The sequence below is a fragment of the Chaetodon trifascialis genome, chromosome 11 (genome assembly GCF_039877785.1).
Source record: "Chaetodon trifascialis isolate fChaTrf1 chromosome 11, fChaTrf1.hap1, whole genome shotgun sequence".
NCBI lineage: Eukaryota > Metazoa > Chordata > Actinopteri > Chaetodontiformes > Chaetodontidae > Chaetodon > Chaetodon trifascialis.
In genome coordinates, this window is record NC_092066.1 from 948,828 (window position 1) to 974,943 (window position 26,116).

General features: G+C 49.0%; 2 protein-coding genes across 5 annotated transcripts in view; both read left to right on the forward strand.

Annotated features, from left to right (window-relative positions):
* Positions 1-4,581, forward strand: part of lamc1 (laminin, gamma 1) — a 39,084-nt gene extending 34,503 nt beyond the window's left edge. The window contains exons 20-28 of the mRNA XM_070974331.1: positions 44-123; positions 203-340; positions 417-561; positions 651-800; positions 1,162-1,276; positions 1,369-1,568; positions 1,684-1,842; positions 1,932-2,031; positions 2,374-4,581. Of these exons, the coding sequence (XP_070830432.1) occupies positions 44-123; positions 203-340; positions 417-561; positions 651-800; positions 1,162-1,276; positions 1,369-1,568; positions 1,684-1,842; positions 1,932-2,031; positions 2,374-2,630 (1,344 nt within the window). The 3' untranslated portion in view covers positions 2,631-4,581. The remainder of the gene's footprint in view (positions 1-43; positions 124-202; positions 341-416; positions 562-650; positions 801-1,161; positions 1,277-1,368; positions 1,569-1,683; positions 1,843-1,931; positions 2,032-2,373) is intronic.
* A 2,794-nt stretch (positions 4,582-7,375) lies between these two features.
* Positions 7,376-26,116, forward strand: part of rasal2 (RAS protein activator like 2) — a 58,628-nt gene continuing 39,887 nt past the window's right edge. For 2 of the 4 annotated variants that reach the window (XM_070974314.1, XM_070974316.1), the window contains exon 1: positions 16,953-17,594. In XM_070974314.1, coding sequence (XP_070830415.1) covers positions 17,075-17,594 — 520 coding nt within the window. In that variant the 5' untranslated portion in view covers positions 16,953-17,074. Of the gene's footprint in view, positions 7,841-16,951; positions 17,595-26,116 lie in introns of those variants that run through there. The other 2 variants (XM_070974318.1, XM_070974317.1) reach the window with 2 other exon arrangements.

Genomic DNA, 26,116 nt, shown 5'->3' on the forward strand with positions numbered 1-26,116 from the left:
TAGTCTAACAGAGCCTGATTAACTGAGCCGATTTCATCTACAGGACATCAAACCCCCCAGTGGCACCGGAGATCCGAACAACATGACGCTGCTGGCTGAGGAAGCTCGGAAGCTGGCCGAGAAGTAAGGCCGCAGCTTGGATCCATCCTGAAGCTCAGGTATCCTGTTGGCAGAGAGACTCATGTATCTGTGCTTCTCTCAGGCACAAGATGGACGCCGACCAGATCGAGAAGATTGCCAGAGACGCCAACGACACATCAACCAAAGCGTATAACCTGCTGCTGAAGACTCTGGACGGAGAGGGCAAGACGAGTAAGGAGATCGAAGAGCTCAACAAGAAGTAGGTGACCCCAAAGCCTCCACCCTGACTGGCAGACCTCAGTGTCACACACTTCTAACGTAACTGTTGTGTTCAGGTACAATGAGGCGAAGGAGCTTGCGAAGAATCTGGAGAAACAGGCCAGCAAGGTTCAGGCCGAGGCCAAGGATGCCGGAGACAAAGCTCTGAAGCTCTTTGCCAACCTGACCAGCGTCCCGCCGTTGGACACCAAGGCTCTGGAGGTGACATCTCAGTGGAAATCTGTTCACACCAAAGTGCTCTGCTGGCTTGAAATATTTTCTATCATTTATTTCTATCTTTGCATTTTTAGGATGAAGCCAGTAAGATCAAGAAAGAGGCAGCGGACCTTGACAAGCTGATCAATAAGACAGAGAAGGAATACAACGACCTGAGAGATGACCTGAAGGGCAAAGAGCAGGAAGTCCGCAAACTGCTGGAGAAAGGCAAAAGTGAGCAGCAGGTATGTCGACCACAGCCGGTGACCTGCTGCTAATTCACTCTTTATGCTAAGCTAAGCTATGCTAACACGTGCTGACGCAGCTCTGTATTGAACACACAGTCCATTACATGGCTGAACCAGCAGTAAAACACTGCAGGAGGCAACGAGACAAATAAAATCAGACAATTACAAATAATATAAAAATAAAAACGCAACAGTAATAGAAGATAGAAACAGTTATAAAAAAAAGTGAAACCTGGAATCAAATGTAAACGATACAGAAAACAGAAGGAAATACTGAAGGCTTCCATGCTGCCTTCATCAGACGCACTGTGCTCTGTGTTCTGTTGGTCACGTCTGGTTTCCTCTTCCTGTCTGACAGACTGCAGATCAGCTGTTGGCACGAGCTGACGCCGCCAAAGCTCTTGCTGAGGAGGCGGCAAAGAAGGGCCAGTCGACCTTCCGGGAGGCTGAGAGCATCTTGAACGACCTGAGAGGTACGCATCTGTTACAGCAACCCTGGTTTATTATCATTAACCATTAATCGTCTCATCCGGATATCTCCTGTTTCATTCATCGCTTTGTGCAGACTTCGACAAGAGGGTTAACGACAACAAGACCGCTGCTGAGGATGCCATGAAGAAGATCCCCGAGATCAGCAAGACCATCATGGCCGCCAATGAGAAGACCAAGCAGGCGGAGACAGCGCTGGGCAACGCGGCTGCCGACGCCCGTGAGGCCAAAAACAAGGCGGAGGAGGCCGAGAGGATCGCCAGCAACGTGCAGAAGGTACGACAGGAAGCAACATCAACCTGATGGCGAGCTGTCTGCACTCAGCTGGAAATACGTAGATCAATTGACTGGTTTCACCTCCTCACTGTCAATCACACCTTTGTCCTTTAAGGGCTCAGCCAAGACCAAGGAGGACGCAGAGAAGGCCTTCCAGGACACCAACAAGCTGGACAAAGAGGTCAACGACATGATGGACCAGCTGAGTGCCGCCGAGCAGGAGCTGGCCAAGAAGAAGGCCGAGGCTGACCAGGACATGATGATGGCTGGAATGGTACAAGCCGGTTCTGCCACAGTTTGTTTCAGAGTGTGAATCTGTAAAATCACTGTTGTGTTGAATCAACGCTGTTTGCTGTCCCTCAGGCGTCAGACAACGCGAAGGAGGCGGAGGACAACGCCCGCAAGGCCAAGAGTGCCGTGAAGACGGTTCTGAGCACCATCACCGCCCTGCTGGATCAGCTGGGTAAGAACAGTCTGAGACTCTGAGAGCTAACCCTAACCCAGCAGCAGTTGTGATGGAGCAGAGAGCGATGAGAGCTCAGACAAGGCCCAGAGAAAAGTGAAGCTTTGATCTCAGCAGACCAACCAGACCTTTTCTCCCCAGAACTTGTCTTGTCAGGCAGCCGTTAGCACTCAGGCTGCATCTTATTCTCAGTGATACACGTCATAGAAACGCCTCCAGTCAGATTAGTGAGTTCATCAGGACTTCCTGAAGGAAACCCTCATGGACTTGTCTGATTGGTTCTCATTGACTATTGTGAAGCCAAAACAATACTGCTTCATTTTATCTTTCATCTCCTTTCAGGAAACATCGACAAGGTGGACCTGAGCAAACTTAACCAGATCGATGAGTCCTTGAAGAGCGCTAAAAACAAGATGGCCAACAGCCAGCTGGACAAGAAGCTGGCGGAGCTGAACGATGTGGCACGGACGCAGGAGGACATGATCAACGACTACGACCGGCAGATCCGCGAGATCCGTGCCGACATCGCCAACCTCAACGACATCAAGAACACGTTACCCGATGGCTGCTTCAACACGCCGTCTCTGGAGAGGCCTTAACCCTGCCCCCCTCCTCCTCCTCCTCCAGCCCCCCCCCCCACATCTAACTTTTACCAAAACAGTTTTCAACATTTCATTTTACGAATCTTGTCTTTGTTTTTCTTTTCAAGAGCGAAGCCAATATTTCCCGGTTTTTAACAGAAGAGAAGCAGCTTTTATTTGTTTTGTCTTTAGGTTTTTTCTGAGACGCAGTAATGTGGTTTCAGTAGAATGAACTCAGAGGCGCAAGAACCTCGGAGAAAAACCAGAACCACAAACCCGACGTGACTGCACCCACCTGCTCCACCAGAGGAAGCTTCACCGATGCAGAAGCCACATGGGAAGCTCCTCTCACCAGGAGGAAGGTCCGCTCGCGCTTCCTGCGTCTAACCAGCCATTACCCATCATGCCCGGGGAAACACCAGCTTTGTCAGAACCATCCTTGCTGTTCTTCTTTGTTCTTAAAGCAGCATGTTTCCAGAGTCCACACAGTGAAGGAATCCTCTTGTTCATCCCCTCTTTTCTCCTGAAGCCGTGGCGCCATCAGCGGAGGAGCATCCTCCCCCTCAGCAGTATTTTCACCTCCTGTGGGTTGTGTCGTCGAGTGAAGCCTTCAAGTCCAGAAAAACGCTCTTCAAAGTCCTCTTCCCACATGGTCTGGGTCTGGGTTGTTAGATATTCTGAGGATCTTACGGGAACAAACTGCGACGCCGTGTTCTGTCAGCTTGTTCCTGTAAGAACCGGCTCTGACGTCAGAACGCCACAGACAGCTTGTGGTTGTTGCTGCTGCTCGTCACTGGTGTTCTTACCCATCAAGCGTTAATGTTTTCTTCTGGGCTCAATCCAACACTATGCAACTTTGTACATTTTGCGTAGCGAGAATTTTATCTGATACACTGGTGCTAATAATTATTTCAAATGTTATATTTTTGTGTGAATGTTTTTTTATTATGACATAGAGTGAGGAGTTTGTTATTTGTGTAAATATATGCTTCAATGATTCAGGACTGGCTGCTTTTTCAGAATAAAACTCCAACGTGCAAACAGCCACATTAAGTTCTATCACAATCAATCAACTGAAACCTCCTGGTTAAATATATAGAAATATCTACGATAACGTCTGTGGTATGTTATTATTATAATATGCTTGCTTGTATACAAAGCTTGTGTTGCTGCCTCATAGCGATGCCAATATTTCCTTTGTGTTTTATTGATTCTGTGGTTTTCACACGTTAATTCAACCTAACTGAATATTTGTTTTTTGTTTTTTTTTTGAGCTTTGACCTTTATACCAATCAGGCCATGTTTTAAAGGTGTCTCCTGCCTCACGAGTCATTTTACTGAATTAATCACTGACTTCATGGAGACGATGAGCTCGGTCACGTGTTGATACAGTAGTTACCTGTTTGAATTAGTGTTTTGTGCCTTAATATAAAGTAATCACAGTCCCAATGAGGGCGTCCATGTTTTACTTCACGAAAATGTCCTTGTCGTCCTCACACCGTCTCCTCATGTTGGTACTGAAGCAGGTTTTTTTGAATCGGGTCCTGAACAGAAAACTAAACCGGATCCTGATCCAGTGAGTAACAGCCAAAATGAGTTTTAGGCATTTTTAGTTTGAGAAATTCAGATTGTCCACGTGCAGCTTATGCACACGAACAGCTGTTTGTATGTGTGGCGCTCGGCGGACAGGACTCTGACTCTTGGCTCTCCATCCAGACGGCTGCTCTGCAGGCTGTGCAGCACATGATCACCTGATGTATGAACAGTATTTTAAATTATGATGTACCACTTATTTGTGTTGTAACCCTGTTGTATTCGATGGTGGCGCGGTGCTGCACAGCCTGCAGGACTCCTGGCTTCAGTTTTCTTCTGTTTCCAGCCCTGTGAGGACCTGAATGACCCTGTTTGTTCCATGTGCCTGTAAATCCAAACTTAACATTTGAATAATAAAAGTTACTCCAGGAAGCGGTCCATGGCTGGAACCTGTTTTTCTTTGCTAACACGTCACTTCAGGTGATTTGGCCACTTGGCAGCTCTGTGGACGATTGGAGGACAGGAAGTGCTCACGTTCTTTGAGCTACGTGCTGACAGGTGTCTTTAGCATGCTCTCATTCTTAGCTTAGCATGTTAGCCACATTTCTCCAAAACGTCCAATTTTCATTAGCTCACAAAGCCGTTTTCAGCTTTTTATCAGCAGTGAATACTTAGATAATTTAATTAAAAAAAAAAAAAAAACTTTCATTTTTATTCTACATATTTTATTGGTGTAGTAAGTAAGAGCAGCTTTTTGGAGCAGTATGAGTCTTACTGACAGGAAATCACTGGTGCGTCTGAAAGTGTTTTCTGTTCATTTATTGATCCTAAAACTTGAAAACATTCAAAATCAATCAAAGATTTGCTAGCAGCAAAGTCCCACAGAGACTCGCGGGAATGCAGTTAACTCTACATGAAAACGCATGCTCACAGCAGAACTTCCGGTCACACCACTTCAGAATAAAAGCTCTCCACAAATCTCAATAACTGTAGAACTTTTACTTTGATTTTTTTTTTTTAAGATGCTTCCGACGTGTTTTAATCCGGATCAACTCGACATAAAGTCTGATGTTACTCTTCAGGATTTCAGCCTTTATTGGATGAACTTCATACACTTTTCTTTTATCACAAAATGACCTTTATTGCTGATAAGTTCTCTGTTTTTATGGGTTAGTGATCTGAAGACGATCTTTCAGGCTGGTTGTTTCACTCTATTTTATTTTGTTTGGAACACATTCATAAAATTAACTATAAAAGCTTAATTTTCTGTGTTTGTAAAAGATGACAGCTAAGATGACAGCAAAGATGCTCGATGGAACTTTCTTCTTGGAGCAAAAATGTTTTTTGAACTCACACACTTTATAACAGACACAGATTATTTTATAACATATTAACTTTACTTTAATATTGTGTGTGCGTGTGTGTGTGTGTGCGTGTGTGTGTGTGTGTGTGTGTATCGCAACTGACAACAAGAGAGAAAAAACGAAATCCTCCGTCATTTGCAGTCATACAACTCGAGCCCCTTCACAAATTAAGTGACACAGGGATTTGTTAGAATATTATACAACAAGTTTAGGCTAAAAAAATGAACTTACAAACATATCTTAACGGCGTTAAAACACAGACGTTACAGTGAGAGCAATGACGCTTACCTCTCCATGTCCAACAGCAGAAGGGAGAGGTAAGGCGGGAAACCCCCCTTTATAGGAGGGGCACCCCCAAAGGTGAACGTGGGATACAGAAACTGAGTATTGAACGTTCCACATATTGACTACGGAGGCCGAAGTGTGTCAGGTAATAACAACAGACACAAATTCTGTGTAATTAAAAAACTTAATATCACAACTGTACATCTGGCTTCTTTACACACATAGATAGATAGATAGATAGATAGATAGATAGATAGATAGATAGATAGATAGATAGATAGATAGATAGATAGATAGATAGATAGATAGATAGATAGATATTCACTCCTTGTTTTTTATTTATTTTTTATGGTATGTTACATCCCGCCAGAGTAACATTGCATTTTCACAAATCACTCTAAATGTCGGGCAGTAAAATGCAGCTGTTTAGTCTCTGCACTTAAAAAAAGAAGACAGGTGAAATGAAGATGAGTAAAGACAGAAAAAAAACAAAGTGAAGAAATGTTTGCTGTTTCCTGTGATTACCTGCAGAGACCAGCAGGCAGAGCCAGAGCCCAGTTTGTGTTTGTCTGAAGGCGAGAAAAACAGCCACGAGTCATCATGAATGTTGTTTGTTTTCTTACATCTGTGTCAGATTTAAGTCATGCAGAGACTAAGACCTGATCTGCATCACATGAAACAGGTTGAAAAACTAGACGAGGTGATAAAAGTCAAATATTTGACTTTTTAAGTCAAACATATGACGCGAGTCAAAACTGTGACAGTATGACAGTAAAACTGGAGAAAATTATTACTTTTCAAGTCAACATTATGGTTTAAATCAGGCAGAAAGTGACAAAACTGACCCCAGAGATCAAAAACATGACCTCACATTTCAAATTAAGATCCACAAAGTCATAATTCTGATTTTTAAAGGTTAATTCTGTCTTTTTTTTAAAAAGTCTTTTATCTCACCATGTTAGCGTAGTATCTTCATCAAGGATCATCATCATTATAACAAATTCATAAAGGTTTTATTTTCTTTTATTCTCTCATATCCATAAATCTTCCTTACTCCAGATTAAACAAATAACTAACAACAATAACTAATTGTAAATAAAATGACTTTTTAACTTGAAAACATTTTTATTCAGTCATATGATTTTATTCTAAAGTCAGAAATAATAAATTTTGAAGATGTTCAGTTTGCTCTTAACAGAGAAACAGTGAACAAAATTCTGTGAATCAGCTCCAGTACTTCTATTTCACTACGTCAGAGGGAAATATTCCACTTTTTACTCCATTACGTTTATCTGACGGCTTCAGTTACTCGTTACTCTGTACACACAGACATGTGAAGACTTCATAAAAGCTGTAGTAGTACTTTTACTGTAGTACAGGATGTGAATACTTCCTCCACGGCCGCGCGTCCTTCACGCTGACTTCGCTGCGCGCTCTGGCCGCTCTCGTGTCGCCGGAGCGCGCCGGGTCGCGGGCTCGCGCACGGGTCTGAGGGGGGACGGTGAGCAGCGGCGGCGGCAGCAGAGAGGGGCAGCCAGCCGGAGACACGCCGACCATACCGCGACTCCAGCGGCGCACACGGGACTCTGCCGCGGCTTCTGGCTGGACGTTTCAGGTGAGGAAGGAGAGGGACTCCCCGCTTCTCCCGGACGCCGCTTTGTTGGAAGTTTAAAGCCCGCTAAGCTAACCTGGGAGACGGAACAATGAGGGAGAGCCAGCCGGGCTGCCGGACCGCCGCCGGCTGCCTCAGCTAACGGCTAGCTAAGAGCAGCGGGGCGGTCAAAAACTTCCCTGACGGATTACTCGTCGACTTTCAGCGCTTTAACGTGTCGTCGTAACACTTAATACCACATTTCCAGACTGAACGACCACTTCTGGAGGGCTTTTATTAAACAGAACAAGTTTTTTCCCGTTTGGATATGGAGACGGACTCTGTGGCAGGCGACGTGGACTCTCTGCACGGCGGACTGAGCCTCCTGGATCCCCTGGTGGACCGGGTCCTGGTGGACACCGTGTCACAGCAGCAGGGATGGCTCCGAGTTTACGGTAAGAAAGGCAGAGACACCGGGGCCGTGCTGACCCCACAGCTCAGCCGGCCTCATTAACGCGGTCCGCAGGTAGTCTGGAGGGTTGTTACCGCCGGGAGGTCCAGGTAAGAGCCGCGGGCCGAGGCCGAGGTCATGGCGGCCACCAGCTGGCTGTGAGGAGGCTCAGTGTGTCTGTAACTGGAGGTGTTAAGCTTCGCTTCACTCACACTGGCAGGGAAAGCCTTCAGGTTTCAGTCTGGACCCCCTTAAGGGTCAGAGGTCAGCTACAGAACAGCAGCACCCCCTTACAGCTGGTCCAGGGTCGGCTTTTCTGCCCAGGATCAGCGGCTCTTTCCGGAGGTTTGGACCTCAGAAGTCCTCCGGCTGGAGGAGACATGACACGGTGTCTAAAAATAGAGCCGGCTGAGTCCAGAGACTTAACCGTTTAGTCCAGATCAGAGAGGGGTCAGGTCTTACTGGTGACTCAGACAGTGTGTGTGAGACAGAGACCCTTCAATAAATCAGCCAGAGACCCTCTCAGTCACCCATCACTTTAATCTGACAAACCCCAACAAACTGCTCCAAAGTCCGCAATCAGCAGGTCCTCAGTGATGAGTTTCAGGTGTTTGAAGGTGATTCTGGTTCATGTTAGGGCTGAAGCACCTTTATGAGTCTTTCAGGGATTCCTATTCAGTATTAGGGCAAATCACAAGTTAAAAAAGAGAAATGATGGATATATTAATGGTGTGGAGTCTGGTAGAAGTCAAAGGATTTAAGGTGTTTTAAAGGCGGTTGTCTCCTCTGATTGGAGCTGTCAGAAGGTTTTGCTCACCTGTAAAAAATGATGCACAAGAAAGACAGGTTGAGTTAAGGCTGAGTTAAGGCTGAGTTAATGAACTTTGTTAACATTAACATGCTCGTCAATCCAGTTCGATCACATGGAAGTAAGTCCCAGATGGAGGAGGATCAGCACACTTCAGTCTCCATGTTTTAGCCTTCCTCAGCTGTTCCCACCTCCTCCTCCTCCTCCTCCTCCTCCTCCTCCTCCTCCTCACCTCCCAAACGCTCCCATCGTTTCTTCTCTTAATGTTAAAGGTTAGATGACTGGCTTTATTCAGACAGATGGCAGAGACCTGATGTCCCACTCACTTCCTGTCCTGAACAACAGCACTGATGAAATGTCAGATCAGTCGTCGTCGTCGTCGTAAGCTTATGAAACTCTGAGAGATGTTCTCCTTCCTGTGGTCTGATGCTTCTTCCTGTTCAGTGCTGATGTTCCATGTGGTTTAGAAGTGTGAGGAAAGGTCAAGGGTCATTGAAAGCAGCGGCATTCATCCTCTGGCAGCGTAATCAATGAGCGCTGAACAGATGCTTTGTGGGTCGTTCAGTGAGGAGGCGTCGCGTGGAAAACATTCCCAGTGAAGGTCGTCTGAGTGTCGAGCTCTGGACCTCAGCGACCGGTTGGCCTGACCGGGTGGAGTGACTCATGGGTTTCCTCCGCTGGCCTCTGGTCCTTAAAATAAAGGTTTCACAGAGTGGTGAAACTTCACATTGACCTCACGCTCAAACTGTTTTCCATGACAGTAACTCGGCTGGCGTGCGTCCCGTTCGTTCAGCTCTGCAGGAAGTGAATGAAGCGCTGACGTGTCGGCAGCGTCGCTCACGGTCGGAGAGCACTGAGTCATTACTGGTGCGGTGATGTGAGGCCATCCGCACCCGGACCGCAGTGGTTAGGCCTCCTCTGATGCTGGTCCACCTGAGTGAAACCGCACAGACCTGAATTAGGAGTGAGTCAAGAGTAGAGTTCGACCGATGAACTGTTGAATTTTGGAAGCTGGAAACGGAGAATTTTTGGCATTTTTGCAGGAAATGTGACCAAAACAATGAATCCATGAGCAAAACGATCACAGTTTAATTCTCTCTCAGTCAGCTGATGAATAGTTTCAGCTGCCTGCTCTTGTACCTTTGTGTTGTAGCTGTCTGAAGGCTGCAGGACTCCGGAGCAGTTTGTGGGAAAAGATTCAGATTGAGTGAAAATGAGCTCCGGCCTCCAGAGTTCAGGCTCTGTTGAGTTTAAATCATCTGCTTTGCTGCCAGACGCTACTCTAAGCATGAAAAAGCTCGAGAAAACAAGCAGAAACATCCATGAAGTTGTTTTAAAGCGCAGCAGTGTTTGTTCCCACACACCCTGAAAGCAGCGCTGTGTCAGGATGTTTGCTGTGCCTCCCCACTCCCTCCCTCCCCCCGCTGTCGGCGGAGCGTGATGTCAGCAGCCGCTTTGCGCTGGTGATCTCACCCGGCAGGACTCCGGCTGTGGCATCAGATCCTCGCTGCCCTCCACGGCTCACATACCTCCAATAGATTCAACAATGGCCGCTGCCGCCGCGCTGCCTTTACAGACACCTCACTGAGTAAAAATGTACGAATGAGGTCGTTCAGTTTCTGCCACAGTTTTAGATGTTCAGCTCAGCGTTCAGCTCCTGATGATGATGAAGATGACGATGACGATGATCCTCCTGCACCATCAGCAGGTCACAGATGAGGTCATCACGTTGACAGATGTCACCATAAGAACATCGATCGATCCGTCTGAAGTGATGTTTGACTCGATTACTGAGTCTTAGATTTCTCATTATTTCTTTTTATTTTCAACAATAACCAATGAGAACGTTCCAGGGCTTGAAATCTTCCTCACGACAGCACGCTGAGGAAGAGCAGAGCTCGCTTTCAGCTCGTCGTCTCTGTTCATGCCCGTCTGTCACAAGTTTGATTCTGTTAAATGATGCACCAACATGAAGTCAGCTTCAGGGTCCTCATGGACGTTTCTGTCTCTGTGACGAGTCACATGAATGTGCTTCAGAGACGAGGACTCGTCCTAGTTCTGGTGATCTCAGTCTGGGTCTGTTGGTCTTGACGTTTGAGACTTGAGTCAGTGATGCTGATGCTTCAAGCTGTTCAGGTGTGTCTCACCTGTGTTAACACCGCGTCTTTGAACCTTCAGCTAGGGGGCGCTATGCTTCACTTAAAACAGCCACCGCTGACCGGTCTGACGAAGCTCTAGTCCAACATGATCAGCTTGACGTCGCCCCCTGAGGACTCAGGTTTGTTACTGGTGCGTGAAAGTGCGTGCTGTGTGTGTTCACCTGCTGGGCCAGGTGAGCTCATGTGCCCTCAGGATCGCCATCATCTCGCCGCTGCTCGCTCATGAATTTAGCATTTCCTCTGTCTGCCTGTCTTTTCTGCACGAGCTGCAGCGTGAGGTGGAAACAGAGTTTCTGTGACGGTCTGCTGTGTTCTGGTCCAGGTGCAGGTGCTTTGTTGGTGTTTGATGCTGAAATAAAGGTGAAGCTCTTTTCCAACCCTGAGGAGATGATTCAGATTTAGCCTAGCTTAGCACAATGACTGGAAGTGAGGGGAACCTGCTAGCCTGCTCCAGGAGGAGAACTGTGTCCCCGGTGGACCTGGTGTTGATCTCTTCTGATAGTGAATCTACGATCGTTACGAACTCTAATAATCAACACGGTGATCAGAGCGAAGTCTGAGTCGGCTGTTGTTTTAATCCGTCTTTGGCTCACAGAGTGTTTTATCCAGAGAAAGGCTGCAGTGTAAGCCTATTAAAGCCAACCATCGCCCCCCCCCCCCCCCCCCCCCCCCGCCCCGCCCCCCCCGCTGAGCGTGAGCCTCGTCAGAGTGGCTTCAGGACACCCTGTATAAATTCATCGTCTGCTGATTTGATCCTGAGGCGCGACGTGTCCTGACAGGTGAGATCATGATGGCCACGATCAGTAAAACTGACGTTTGATCAGCAGCTGATTTTATAGCAGCTTTACTACAGATTCACTGCAGATGGCCCTCAGGAGGATTTCAATACGTTTTTTGTAGGATGTCTCATAAACTGTAGTAATTATAATCTGAAGAGGCTCCAGGTTCCCTCTGGAAGGTCAGAGGTCAGCACAGGAAGGGTTCCCTCCACCTGCTCAGGTGTGTGAAGTGACGGAGGCTCATATTGGTCGGGGATTGTGGGAGTTTGTTGTCTTCAGGCCAATTCACACCTGAGATTGGAGTTGGACGGAGGCGCCGGCCAGATGATTGGACTGCGGCCGGGCGGACGTTTGGTGCGTTTCCTGTGAGGCTTCATGTGTGAACGAGCAGATATTCTTCTTCTTCTCTTTGCTGATGAAATCAGGCTCTCGTTTCTTCTTCAGGTCTGTTTGAATCAAACAGAAAGAAGTTAGAAAGTTTGAGGTTTTAAGGATGTTTCCAGACACTGAATTTTATTTCTTTTAAATTTAAAATGTTACTTCAGATTAGACATTCGTTATTTCCCCTAAACAGCCGTAAGCCTGGATGTGACCACAGGAAACATTTTCCTCTGTGGTGTTTTCTTCTTCTCCTTTCATTTATCACGTACAGACTGACGCCGTGCTTCGTCCTCTGGTGTCCACGCGGTCCGTCAGCAGGTGGTCGAACCTGTAGACTGGTTCTGTGCGTCAGGCCGGTCCAGGTGAACGGGTTCAGGTCTGCGTGGTGGTCTTCAGGACAATGGAGGCCGATCAGAGGGGGAAATGGAAAGTTCCTGTTATCAGGATGATGGGGGGCGTTGAGACAGGATTTCCCCTCTGAAACAAAACAAAGTTGAGCTTCTCTGACAAAAATAAGCTGCCGTCTATTTCAGGACGCGCAGTGGAAAAACACAGGACGGCTGTCTTTTATTCTTCTCTTTGAGGGATCCACTGGGATCAGACTGGTCGGCCAGGCTTCTGCTGGTCCAGGTTTATTGTCACCGTTGGTGTAGAATGAGACGCTTGTTGGAAATGGAGGAACAAAGCGTGTTTGTGACTCGAATAACAGTCGTCGTTCTTCACCGTCTGTTTGCTAACGAGACGGAAACACGTGATGAGCTCGGACTGAGTCTGTGCAGCTGACAAACACAGCAGGAAGGCTTCATGCAGACTTTCAACGTTGAACATCTATGCAGATAAACTGACAGCGAGCTGTTAACGACGTCGTTTCTTTGTCTTCAGACGTCCAGAGCAGCGTGGAGTGAAGCCCACATTAGCACATTAATGATCAGAAACAGTGTTTGTGTCGATCTGTTAAAATGGTTCACTTTCTCCTTCCTGTTTAATCCCTCGTTTGCATGTGGCGTCAGAGCTGCAGCTGCGGAGCAGAGGTGGATCCCTGCTGCAGGTCAAAGCGCCTCAGCTGTGATTGGACACTACCTGTCCTGTGGCCGTTACACACTGCTGCTGTTTGACTGTGACGGTCGAGATGTTCACAGACCGTCTGTTGACCAGGGTCCTTCATGTCCTCCAGAGCGCCACTGACATGAAGCCTTTCACAGTCACACTGTGGTTAAGCTCCAGGTGTGATGACCAGGTGATGCAGGTGTTACCTGGTCACAGGTGGCAGTGAGTCCATCGTGTCTTTGACTTTCCCCTGCTGGATGCTTCCGATGGTTTGGTTTTGTAACTTTGGTGCTGCGGCTGTAGTTTTGGTTCAAAGTGTGCGTGTTTGTCATGTTTCCTCGGCGTTTACATGGTGGCTGTTTGTTATTTAAGCACGTCGCTCTGACTTTGGCCTTCAGAGGTCATCGTTTAAACTCGTGTTCAAACACTTTTTCTGTGTTTTTGCCTTTAAGATGAACATGTTTGGGATCAGGCTCACATTGAAGATGGTGAGCTTGAACCGTTTTTGTTGTTTTCTGTCGTATTTCCTGGACTAAATGGTGAACAGATTCAAACTTGCTGGTCCTCTTGGACCCGAAAACAGGCTTCAGTTCAGTTCTTCGTGGTCTTCTCGACGACCTTCGCTGAGGTTGGACTCCCCATCTGTCTGGGTGACGGTAGCGAGGGTCAGGTGCCCTTTAGCAGAGGCTTGTGGGAGATTTACCCAGGATTCCTGAGCGCCGTGTCCTTCCCTCTGCTGGTATCCAGCCGCTGATTTATTGGCCTCTTTATGGCCGCTGGTTATTTTTAGCCGGAGGCTGCTGCTGCTGCCGGGTCTCACTCCTGGTTTCCGGCAGGATGGAGATGAAGAGTCAACTAAGTGGAGTCTAATGGAAAAGCAAGGCCGGGACATTTTAGTTGAACCCCCCCTGAGTTTTGTGGCATCGCTCGTCTGTCGTCCTCTGGGTTTCCACCTGATTAACTTCCTCTTTTCTGTCTCGAGTTGTTTCCCTTCGTGGCTCACAGCGAGCTTTGGGAGCAGGACTGTTTGTTACGCTCCTGTCTGGGCTTAACGCCAGGAAATGATTGAAATTCCAGATTTGAAGTCAGATTCAGGCTGCGTCTGCACCCTAACCCTGCAGAGAGGTCCGACCCTGAACCAACCTGTTCCCAGCAATTATCTCCACATCACTTCCAGATCTGTTCCTTGAAACGTCTTAAAGGACACCCCAAGTGAACTGCACGGGGGGGCTCAGAGACGGTATGTTCAGGCAGTGTAGGGAAATATTAGAGAGCATCTTAGAAGCAGATCCACAGAGATCAAATCGCCCTATGGAGTGCGAACATCCTGGAGTTTTCCAGGTGAAGCTGCAGGTGTGAAGAAGCTGAAAGCGGACTGACCGTCAGCCGATCAGGTGTGAACGATCAGGTGTGAGGTCCTGCGTCCTTCAGTCTGCAACAAACAGCCGGAGAGCTGTGGAAACAGCAGGAAAACGTTAGGCCGCCGTGTGCGACATCGTATGTTTGATATCTCTGTGACATCTGCTGTGGGACGGCTGATCAGAACCGGACATTACTGATCCTTTCAATAATAATAATAATAATAATAATAGCTCCAATACTAGTAAAGAAAACTGCAGAGGTCAGGGGACTGATTCTTTGTGATGTAAAATGTTCTTCTATCAGCTCAAGGCTGTTTCTTTTGTTCTTGTTCAGACGTTATTGAAAAGAGATCCAGATCTGATCTGAAGACGTCACGTTGAGTCTCAGTCCCTGGTGTGTCGGTGGGCGGTCGGAGGAGGACTTGGCTCCGTCCAGGACTCCTCGGCTTAGCTCGCCCGGGTCTTAGCTCTGACCTACATGCAGCGCTGTCCTGGACGCCAGGCACTTGGTTATCCTCCTGACATGTGGGTCAGTCAGGGCGGCGTGCCTTTTAAAGCCTCCATGGTTCTTTTCCCCGCTTATGAGACGTCCTCTCAGAGTGTTTTTACAGAAGAAGAAATCATGGTCACAAATGCTAAATTAGCTCTTACATTTCCTGGGTCTATAATTCGTATTTCTAATTCACAAAACATTGTTTTTTGCAGTTTTCTGGTGACAGAGTTGTACTTTACGTGAACACAACTCCGTCAGGGTGGCACCATGCTAAGCAAAATCATCATGAACGCAGCATTATACGACATTATGGGCTAGCAAGGCCGGTTAATTGACTGAATCTGACATTAGACACTGACGTTACAGCAAATATATAGAGTTGGATAACTTTCTAATGAACAACTACTGACTTGTAACGTAGGCTAATGTTTCGTGTTTGTTCTAAACTTACCGTTAATTTACTCCGTGTTGTAGTTGATGGTTTCACCACCTGATGTCGCTGCTGTTACTTTGCACTTGCTGCACATTAAGATTGTGCAGTCATCACTGAATCGTTGCGCCTTGTCCTCGTTTACCTACCTTTTGTTGTTGTTTGCTGGTTAGCGTTAGCTGTTTTTAACCTTTAACCTCTTTGCTGTTGCAAACCAAAGTGTTTAAAGACGACTGGACACAAGAGACACAGCAGAAACACAGTGATAAACACTCCGTGAAGGACAGTGCTGTCCACTGAGTGGACACAGGAAGTGAAAACGTCATTATTTTGGTTAGTTTTGACTTGACGACGCAGCAGTTCAGATGAACCTTATTCTCCGTGGTGAACCAAACAAGCTACTGTTCCTGCGTCCACAAATACATTTCAGGACTTCAGTGTCATCAGAGAAAAGTTGGAGAGCGGTCTGTCACTGCATTTACTGTGTGGACGCTCTGACCTTTGACCTTCAGACACTTCCTCTGGATGGCAGACATGTAAAGTACCGTCTCCACAGCGAACCTCCTAGTTTCCATATGAATCAACATGCAGAGTGAGTCCTGCAGGGATTTTTGTGTCCTACTTCCTCCTCCTCCTCCTCCTCCTCCTCCTCCTCCTCCTCCTCCTCCTCCTCCTTTTGAACATGTTAAACCATCAGCAGAGTTCAGTAAATATCAGTCGTCCCTCAGTGTTGATGAAGATGAGTTTTCTTGACAGTCAGCGGCGTCCACGTCGCCTCCCTGTGGGACGCCGCTCCTATTTCCTGTTTGAGCACAGAGGCCTCGGGCCCTGCGGGGGGTGTGTGTCAGTCTTCAATCTTTATGAATATTTATTTTTAGTTTTCAGAGACCTGAGGGCACAAACATTTAACCTCCTCAACCTGTTTTAGCCACTGGTCAATCAGTGCAGCTGAACTTTGTCCAAACCCACGAGACGATGAAGTGTGTGTGCTACACTACATGAACAGCCTGTCAGACAGAGAATAAGACTGTAAACTCAGAATATGTTTAGGAGGAAACCAGATTTTGATGTTTTGGGCCATTTATACTACAAAACCTCCAGAGATACGTATAATTTGTAGTATTTCCTGTTTGCTTCTTGTTAGCATGAAAAGCTTCTGAAACTCTCAGCAGGCGTTTCAGGTTCACCTCTCATAGTCTTCATCAGATACTGTTCTCAAGGTCAAGAAGGAACTTTGATGTTGAAATAACATCAACAGAACACCATTCAGCACTCAGCAGCAGAGTTAAAACAGTTTTCATGTTTTCTGTGTGAGGAAGGCCTGCGTCCTCATCACGTCACCTGAAGTCTGGACAATAAAGTCATGATGATTGGTTAAAAAACACATTCAGGAAATAAAGATGGTAAACTAAAGAGGACTAACGAGTGGACTGAAACACTGAACTGTGTGCAGTTTCAGTTTCTGGCCTGTTCGTAGGGGAAACCACAGTCTGCTGGTTTGGTGAACCCTGATTGGCTGGACTTAAAAGAGACTTTGTCTTCGTCTGACGCTCCACTTCCTCCCAGGAAGACAGTAACCAGGCTGTTGAGAAATAGCGAGGCATCAGCTCTAAGTCGCTGTCAACATGAAGACAAACCCGACTTGACGACTCCTCGGCGCTGAAACGTCTTTTTAAGGTAGTATGTCCGTGTTGCAGCACAGCTGTCGGCAAACCAGCTGTTTTGGAGGCCGCCATCTGCTCGTTCCTGCTGCCTGGAGGAAGTCGGTGTGTACCGGACCATGAATGGAAGTAGAACTCCCCCTGAGGGCTGTGAGAGTCCAGTCCAGGGTGCCTGTCGGGCCTCGCACCGCTGGCACCTTTACAGGAAGCCTTGGCAGAGATCCGACGCCCGGCCTGCTCCTGAACAGCCATTGGACAGATACAAGTGGAGGACATCTGCCTGCCTGGCACCAAAGGCAGGCAAGATGGCCGCCCCTGAGGGCAGAGGACAGAACAGAGAGGCCCGTCACCTTTGGCTGTTCAGCCTCCCAAGGTTCAACCCTGTCCCAGATGACCGGAGCGAAGATGAGTCCTGCACAGGCCAGGACGGCCCGACGAGGCCCGGCTCCCTGCACAGGATCTTCCCCTACCTCAGGTCCATGTCTGAGCCTGGCAGCGGCTCGGGGAGGACGGCGGTCAGGAAGGTGGGATCAAACGCAGAGCGAAGAACGCCCTCCATCAGCAGCTTCCTCAGCTCGTTCTCACGGAGGATCAGCAGAGTCCTTGGGGACCAACCCGAAGCTGAAGGAGGAGAGTCTGGTAGGAAAGAACGTTTACCTCCTGTGTTCACTGTTACTGCAGGCTCAAAATCATTGACAGCAAACATCACGAAAGATTCATCCAAATCCACCAAAATCCTGCTCCTCTTCAGACTAATCCTGATCACGACGATTCCATAGATAAAATGATTGTTTATATACTGAAAACCTGCTGATTGATTAATGATAAGGAATAACCTGGTGGTATATCATTACCTCGTCAAACTGTCAGCCTGAAAAAGACACATTTAGGTACACCTGCTCGACCAAACTAGCACACCTGGCCTGACAGGAAGCTGCCTGTGGGTGCTGACTGTGTGTGGAAGGTGACAACATGAAGCCTTCGTTTACTTTCATTGTACCAAAACTACTGATGGTCCTGAACCCAACCAACATAACTTCTGTTACTGTAGTAGTCAGTTAGTTCTCGCCTTACCTGCCAGTTGGACAGGCCTCCAGTCAAATGGCAGAATAACATCAGGATCCTTCAGGAGAAGGTGAGGAAGGCTGAGGCGTCATTGGTTCAGATGTGACATCCAGGAACTAGGCCAGGCTCCAGTGAACGGTCAGGTGGAGTCAGGGAGAAGCTAGCACTGATAGCCTGACAGCTTTACCTGAGATACAGAGAAGAAGAAGTGCACAGTGGATAAGAGACATGTGGTTTAGTCACCGGCGCATTAATGATTAGACACAGGAGGTTTCTGAGGAGGCTCCAGGTGTTTTCTTCTGGCGTCTCTCCTCGGTGGTTGCTCCATGAGTCCTGGTGCTGATTGAGAGCTTGACATTAGCCTGCAGCTCCTTCAGGAGGAACATTTCCATTCGTTCAGAGCGTGGGACGCTCGGCCGAGCAGCCGCTCTGAAGGTTAAGTTATGCTAATTGCATTTTCCGCTAGATTGTCACATGATGTGCACGTGGAATATTCTGCAGCGGACGATAATGGATGTGTTTTCATGCAGGAGTGATGCCTGCAGAGGAATCGCTGCCTCTGCATCATCTGCGGTGTCATGAGTCTCACAGACTGTCTCCTGTCTCACTGTCTGTCTCTCTGTGTCACGCAGCACACGAGTGTAAAGCAGATCCAGCCTGCAGCTCTGATATATTGAACTTCAAGGAGACTGAAAATGAAGAAAACACTTTCTGTCATTTTCTGACCTTCATGAAGCCGTGAAAAGGCCTCAGAAACCAGCGACTGCAGAGCCTTTTCATCAGTCTGGAAGTCCTTTAGCAAATAAAACGCTGAATATTTACATTCCAGGATCTCTCCTCTGTACCATTTAGGTGAGCCAGGTGAGCCAGGTGAGCCGCATGCTTCACTGCAGACGGCATCACGTCTCTGAGCGCTGACGTCAGTGTGAACACAAAGAGAAGTAAACAGAGAGGCCGTGTGAAAGTTCCCAGCAGGCCCAGAGCATGCTGGGTAATAAAAACCACAGAGCTCTCACTTCTCCACACACACACACACGCACACGCGCACACACATACACACACACACACACACACACACACACACACACACACACACAGAGGACTCATTCACCCTCCTGTTTTTGAGTTTCCATGTGAAAATGAACAGTTACTGCTAATTGGAGGCTAATTAACGCAAATGTGTGTGTGTGTGTGTGTGCGTGCATGCGTGCGTGCGTGTGTGTGTTGGCAGGATGTGTGTTTTTGCTGTTTTTTTTGGCTCAGGGAGTCTTGACAGAAACTCTGTTCATCAAGGATTTGTGCGTGCGTGCGTGCGTACATGCGTGCGTGCGTGCGTGCGTGCGTGTGTGTGTGTGTGTGTGTGTGTGTGTCTTCCTTTTGTATGTAAATGCCCCTCCAGAATAAAAGCTTGCAGTAACAAAGGCGGCCTCCTCTGAGCTCATTAACCTTTCACCGCTCTGGTGGGAAAGTGGAGTCTCTCCCGGTCGGCCTTGTTGCTCACATTGATGCCGATACTCGTGAAAACACGGTTTTGTCTCAGTTTGGCGTCCGTCCAGCGTGGACTCTTCTCGTTTCCCCTCTTTACGTCCAGCTGCTCTGTGTGATCAGCTGTTCCAGAAAAAGCTTGTACGGGTCAGACGTCGCTCGGCTGCAGAGCTGCGTGTTAACGTCTCTGTGTTTCACAGGAACAACATGGCGACTCTCTTTCACGTGTTGGACTGAAGTCAGACTTCTTCTGCAGCGGCTGGTGTTCAGTCCGCATGTGACATGTCTCTGTGGTGGACTGATGGACGCCGTGGTTGTTTCTCTTCTCGCATGGCTTTTCACTGTCTGTCTGTGAACGTGTGGAGCTACTCTGAATGTGATCGTAGTTTTCCCATCATGCTCCTGGTGATGAAACTGTGTCATGGACTCACCTGCAGTCCTGCTGACACTGGAGGAAGATTGGCGGGTTTTTTTCTGTGGTTTATCAGCAGGTTTATTGATCGCTCAGACTCAGAGCGTTGATGAGGTGAAGTCTGCCGCTAAGCTCTCTTAGGAGATAACAGGGTGACCTCAGGTGGACTTGAGATCATTGATGACTCAGGTGAACCATGATTTCGTGCCTGCTGGGACCCTCAGTGGTTCGTCCACGGCTCACGTCGTTGGTAGCAGCCGTCAAAATGTCTGCTGTGAAGCTCCTGCTCCGAGCTTTGACCCCAGCAAGCCTCCATCAGACCCTCAGTGTGTCGCACCTCTCTTGGCAGCCTCATAGGAGGTGGCACTGCTGTTCACCTTTGACCCCTGAGAGCACCCCCCGGTCCCCTGCACGCGGGCTGCCGTCATGATTGACACTGAAGTGAGAGACTCTGCTTTGTAGATGCAAATGCAGCGACTCTGCTGAAGTCAGCGGGTTTAAATATTAAACGGCGTCGCCTTTGCTTCAGGCGAACAACAAAGAGCCGCCATGATGGACGACACTGAATATGATTATCACGCTCTGCAGATGATTAACGGCAGCTTGATTAGAGGCTCTTCGTCCTGAATGCCGTAAAGACGTGGAGCAGTGACGGTGGTTTCCATCATACATATTCCAGCTGTTTTCTTGGATGAATCTGCTGCTCACACCTGAACCAATCACAACCTGGAGGGCGGACGCACAAGTGCTGAGTTAGCTTCCAATGCTAGTTAGCTTTGCTCATCCCTCCACGAGTGTGAGCGCATGAAAATCACTGAACGTGGAGCTGCTGGTTTACAAGTCGACTGTGATCCTTCATCATGTGTTGATGTTGTTATAAGTCACACGGTGTGAACGAGACCTTTGTGAAACGTCCTTCACCATCATTTATGAGCATGTGACCCTCTGCATCAGCCCTCATCTTCATCGCTCAGCTTCAGCCCTCATCTTCAGCCCTCATCTTCATCCCTCAGCTTCAGCCCTCATCTTCAGCCCTCATCTTCATCGCTCAGCTTCAGCCCTCATCTTCAGCCCTCATCTTCATCGCTCAGCTTCAGCCCTCATCTTCATCCCTCAGCTTCAGCCCTCATCTTCATCCCTCAGCTTCAGCCCTCATCTTCATCCCTCAGCTTCAGCCCTCATCTTCAGCCCTCATCTTCATCCCTCAGCTTCAGCCCTCATCTTCATCCCTCATCTTCATCCCTCAGCTTCAGCCCTCATCTTCATCCCTCAGCTTCAGCCCTCATCTTCATCCCTCAGCTTCAGCCCTCATCTTCAGCCCTCAGCTTCAGCCCTCATCTTCATCCCTCAGCTTCAGCCCTCATCTTCAGCCCTCAGCTTCAGCCCTCAGCTTCAGCCCTCATCTTCATCCCTCAGCTTCAGCCCTCATCTTCAGCCCTCAGCTTCAGCCCTCATCTTCAGCCCTCATCTTCATCCCTCAGCTTCAGCCCTCATCTTCGGCTTCTTGCTGGGCAAAAGTTGAAATCTTCAGAAACCCCACAGACGTTCAGAGTAAATCTAGTTTAACTGACCCGTTTAGCACAGAGGACAGAGTCAGTGAAAGCAGCTGAAGGCTCTGCTGCGTGAGCCTGTTTGTGGCAGAACACTGAACACATGGACGTTTAAGGACGGATGTTTGAAGACGTGTCCTCTGAGCTTCCTGCTTCCTCAGTTTCCTCCTGACGTGTGAAGCAATTCCTCCGGCAGTGCTCAGTCTGATAATAGACTCATGTCCTCTGCGGCCGATCGGCCCTCAGGTCCCAAAGCGTCCCCTGAAGTGTCGTCCGGGGCCGTTAGCAGAGCAGTGTTGGTGTTTGTGTGGCCGATGCCGCATCTGTCCTTTCCAGAGAGCCTCGGCTTATCAGAGCAGAGCTGCGGCCTTCAGTCGGCGTCGCCGCCTGTCGTCCCCGATTTATCCTCTGAGAGCTCAGCAGGACCTGATGAACAACTCCTCAGCAGGAGACAACACGAACGGGAGATGAAGATGCTTTTATTCAGCCGTAACTCCACCTGATTGTCACTGTTCAGTCAGCGATGGACGGTTCATACAGAGCTCTCGTCCTTGACATTCAGTCTGCCTGCAGCATTGTTTTGGTGTGTTACAAACCAGATTTCACCTGTTTTCTCGCTGCTCTTGAACGCCTCAGAGGGAGGTGTGAAGTGCTGTGAGACGTCCTGGAAGTGTCTCATCAGCTCCACGTGTGAAGGATTGAAGCTTCAGACCTTTGTCCTCTGCGATCGGACGGATCCTCGTTCAGATCATCGTTTGATCCCTTCAGGTTCAATCAGAGCTGTGAGCGACAGCTGTGAGCGACAGCTGTGAGTGACAGCTGTTTCCACCAGCGGTTAATCAGATCATGACTCAGCAGCTAAAACCTGTTTTCTGTCCTCTGCGGTGCGTTCGCTGGTAGTTTGGTGTGAAGTCTTCTGACGCTCGGTGTTTAGCACATGAGGCAGACAGATAATGGCGTGTTGGCAGGTTGTCCCTCTGTGTCCCTGCAGACACAGCAGAGGACTCTTCACAGCTTTCTGTTGTTTCTGACAGATTGAACGCAGCACTTTGACAGAAACAGTCCGTTCACTGGTGTGATGTCCTCCGTCAGACAGACGCTCCTCCGCCTGTCGAACACCTGCTGCGCCTCCTTGCGCTCACGGCGTGAAGCGTGTTGAGCTCGTGGAGGAGTTCTTGGATTTCTATGAGACAAAGAATAATCTGAGATGAGTTTGTGTCTCTGCTGGCAGACGAGTAAAAACCTTTAGCTCCTCACGCCTTTTATTTTCACTCTGTCTTTTGTTTGCAGACGCTCATTCTGAACTTGTTGGGACAGATCAGACAGAACGTCCCACAGGTGCACAGGTGAGCGTCCAGGCTCTCTGCTGTGGTCACATGTCAGTTTAAGCTTTGCTCCATCAGTCCTGTTTTTAAAGGTCGTTGAAACAAGAATCTTTTCGAAATCATGACCTCTGAGACAGAAAAGGAGCTTTTAACGGACAGAGGAGGGACGTCTCCTCGTCAGCTGTCTGTCGTTGTGTCTCAGGGTCTCTGAAGGACTTGGACCTGCTGGTGGGTCTGTGGAGACTCACTTTAAACCATCTGCAGCTCTCTGAGTCAGTCCAGGTATTTTTTCTGGAGGGAAACAACGAGCTGACCAACTTTTCTCATGTTAATGTGTGTGTGTGTGTGTGTGTGTGTGTGTGTGTGTGTGTGTGTGTGTGTGTGTGTGTGTGTGTGTGTGTGTGTGTTTGTTATCTGCAGCCTGGGTCAGTCTCAGCGACACACCCCTCTCTGTTCTCACTGTGGTTTAACCCCCCCCCCTTCCTGTTGAATGGTCCCATCTTGATAAAGATCACATGATGTGATGTTAGCGTCCTGTGATTGGAGGAAACCTGCTGTATTTACTGGTTGCTATGGAGACCAGACCTGCTGCAGAGGGGAGTATACAGGTCGACAGACAAAGCAGCCTCTGTTGGCCTGTGTGTGTGCGTGTGTGTGTGCGTGTGTGTGTGTCAGGCTGTTAACCCTTTGGTACACCTGAGAGCTCAGGTTGTGTGATACTGTGCGTGATGGTTGTGAAGCTTCAGTCTCAATCAATGTGGACTTTAAATATGCAACTGAGATAAAACACGTAAAGTTTACAGAGGCTGCACGAGCTGTCAATCACTCTGAGCTGTCAATCACTCTGTGAAACCTGCTGCTGATTCCCGCTGACCTTTGACCCGTCCTCCCCTGAGATGACTCGAGTGAATCAGTGGACTGAAGCCCATGAGCAAGGCACTGCAGCTGCAGAGGCCACGCACACGAGCACACAGATACCGTCAAGGCTGGATAAAGGTCACGCAGAAAGAGTGTGTGTGTGTGTGTGTGTGTGTGTGTGTGTGAGAGTGTGTGAGTGAGAGAGAGAGAGAGAGAGTGTGAGTGTGCGTGCGCACGTATCTGTGGACAGGTGGTGGAGTCTCCACAGCTCTCAGACATTCCCAGTGGAGGTTTGGCCAGAGTCGAATTTCTCTGCGCACACACAAACACGCGCACACACAAACACACACACACACACACACACACACACACACACACACACACACTTGGGTCCTGTGTCGGACGAGCAGCGAGAGGCAGCCTGAATGCCTGTTTCCGCCTCCTCCTGCTGACCCGCACGCTGTCAGTAACGACGCGTTGGAGGCGTTTCCGCAGACAGACCGGACTTCAGCTCATCGACGCACTCTGAATCTGATCTGTGTCCGTCGAGTAAGTTACCGAGAAACTTTGAGGCTCTGATACGAGCGGAGACGCCACGTGAGCTCCACGAGCGCAGTAACCTTCAGCTCTGATGCTCCAACATCTGAGTTTGATGCTCCACCTGTGAGCATGTTCAGCGGCTAACTAGCCTAGCTTAGCTTTGGTCTGTAGACACAGAGCACACGTCTGCTCTTATCAGACACTTCATTGTTTTATTGCTGATGACAGGTTGATGTTTCCCAGCTTTTACAGCTGATACGCACTTTGATGAGTAGCCTTGAGCTTCAGACCTTCTCCTCTCAGCCTCACGGCGCCTGAAGTCACCGCTGTCACGACCGCCAGACCCCTGAGTAGAACTGAGAAGGCGCCCATAAAAAGACTCTTTTGACAGTAACTGTTTGGTCACAGAGTGAAGTGAACCGAGGAAACAGGACATCGCAGCAAACGCCCTGTGTTAGTGTGGACGACAGCTCGCGGCCGACCAATCAGATCACAGCAGGAAGTAAAGCAGAACACACTGATCAGCTGGTTTCAGGCCACAGCTGAACGACTCGTTCCACCACTGCCTTCACACGCTCTCTTCCTCGTCCTCTTCCTCCTCCTCTTCCTCCTCCTCCTCCTCCTCCTCCTCCTCCTCCTTCTCCTCGTCCTCCTCCTCCTCATCCTCCTCCTCCTCGTCCTCCTCCTCCTTGTCCTCCTCCTCCTCATCCTCATCGTCCTCCTCCTCCTCCTCCTCCTCCTTGTCCTCCTCGTCCTCCTCGTCCTTGTCCTCCTCCTCCTCCTCCTCCTCCTCCTCGTCCTCCTCGTCCTCCTCCTCCTCCTCCTCCTCGTCCTTGTCCTCCTCCTCCTCCTCCTTGTCCTCCTCCTCCTCCTCGTCCTCCTCCACGTCCTCCTCCTCCTCCTCATCCTCCTCGTCCTTGTCCTCCTCCTCCTCCTTATCTTCGTCGTCCTCCTCGTCCTCCTCGTCCTCCTTATCTTCGTCGTCCTCCTCGTCCTCCTCGTCCTCCTCCTCCTCCTCCTCCTCCTCCTCCTCGTCCTTGTCCTCCTCCTCCTCCTCCTCCTCCTTCATGTCCTCCTCCTCCTCCTCCTCGTCCTCCTCCACGTCCTCCTCCACGTCCTCCTCCTCCTCCTCCTCGTCCTCCTTCATGTCCTCCTCCTCCTCCTCCTCATCCTCCTCCTCCTCCTCGTCCTCCTCCTCCTCCTCCTCCACGTCCTCCTCGTCCTTGTCCTCCTCCTCCTCCTCGTGCTCCTCCTCCTCCTCCTCCTCGTCCTCCTCCTCCTCCTCCTCCACGTCCTCCTCCTCCTCCTCCTCGTCCTCCTCCTCCTCCTCCTCCTCGTCCTCCTCCTCCTCCTCCTCCTCCTCCTCCTCCTCCTCCTCCTCCTCCTCCTCCTCCTCCGCCTCTCCTCAGGACTCTGCAGCCAAAGCTTCTCCATTGTTTTCTTCATGAGGGCTGATGACGTGTTTCTGCTTGCTTGTATTTATGATTATTATTTCAGTGTTCTGCGTCGTGTACCTTCCTCAGTGCAGTACTTGAGTAAACGTACTTTCACCTCTGCGTGTGCTCCTTTGATTGAGGCTGGAGGTCAGCGGCTGTGTTTCTGTGGCGCTCAGCAGGTCCGTTGGATGAATCGTCTTCACACTCTGGTGAAGTCGTGGTCCGGTGGTCTGGTCGTGTTTTGGCACTTTGGCGGGCGGCTCTGACCTTTCACCAGGCCCGAATCATCCGGCCGCCCAGACAAATATAGAAGCCTAATCTGTTTGCTCTGCAGGCGAGGGGACGGCAAAGAGGACCTCCTGTGGTCCACCGTCCCCCTTTCATCACAGAGTTTTAAAAGGAGGCCGAACAGTTTGTTGCTCCACACAAAGAGTCTGCAGCCGCACGTGAAGCTGCTTTAACAGAAATGCACACAGAAACATGAGCAGCT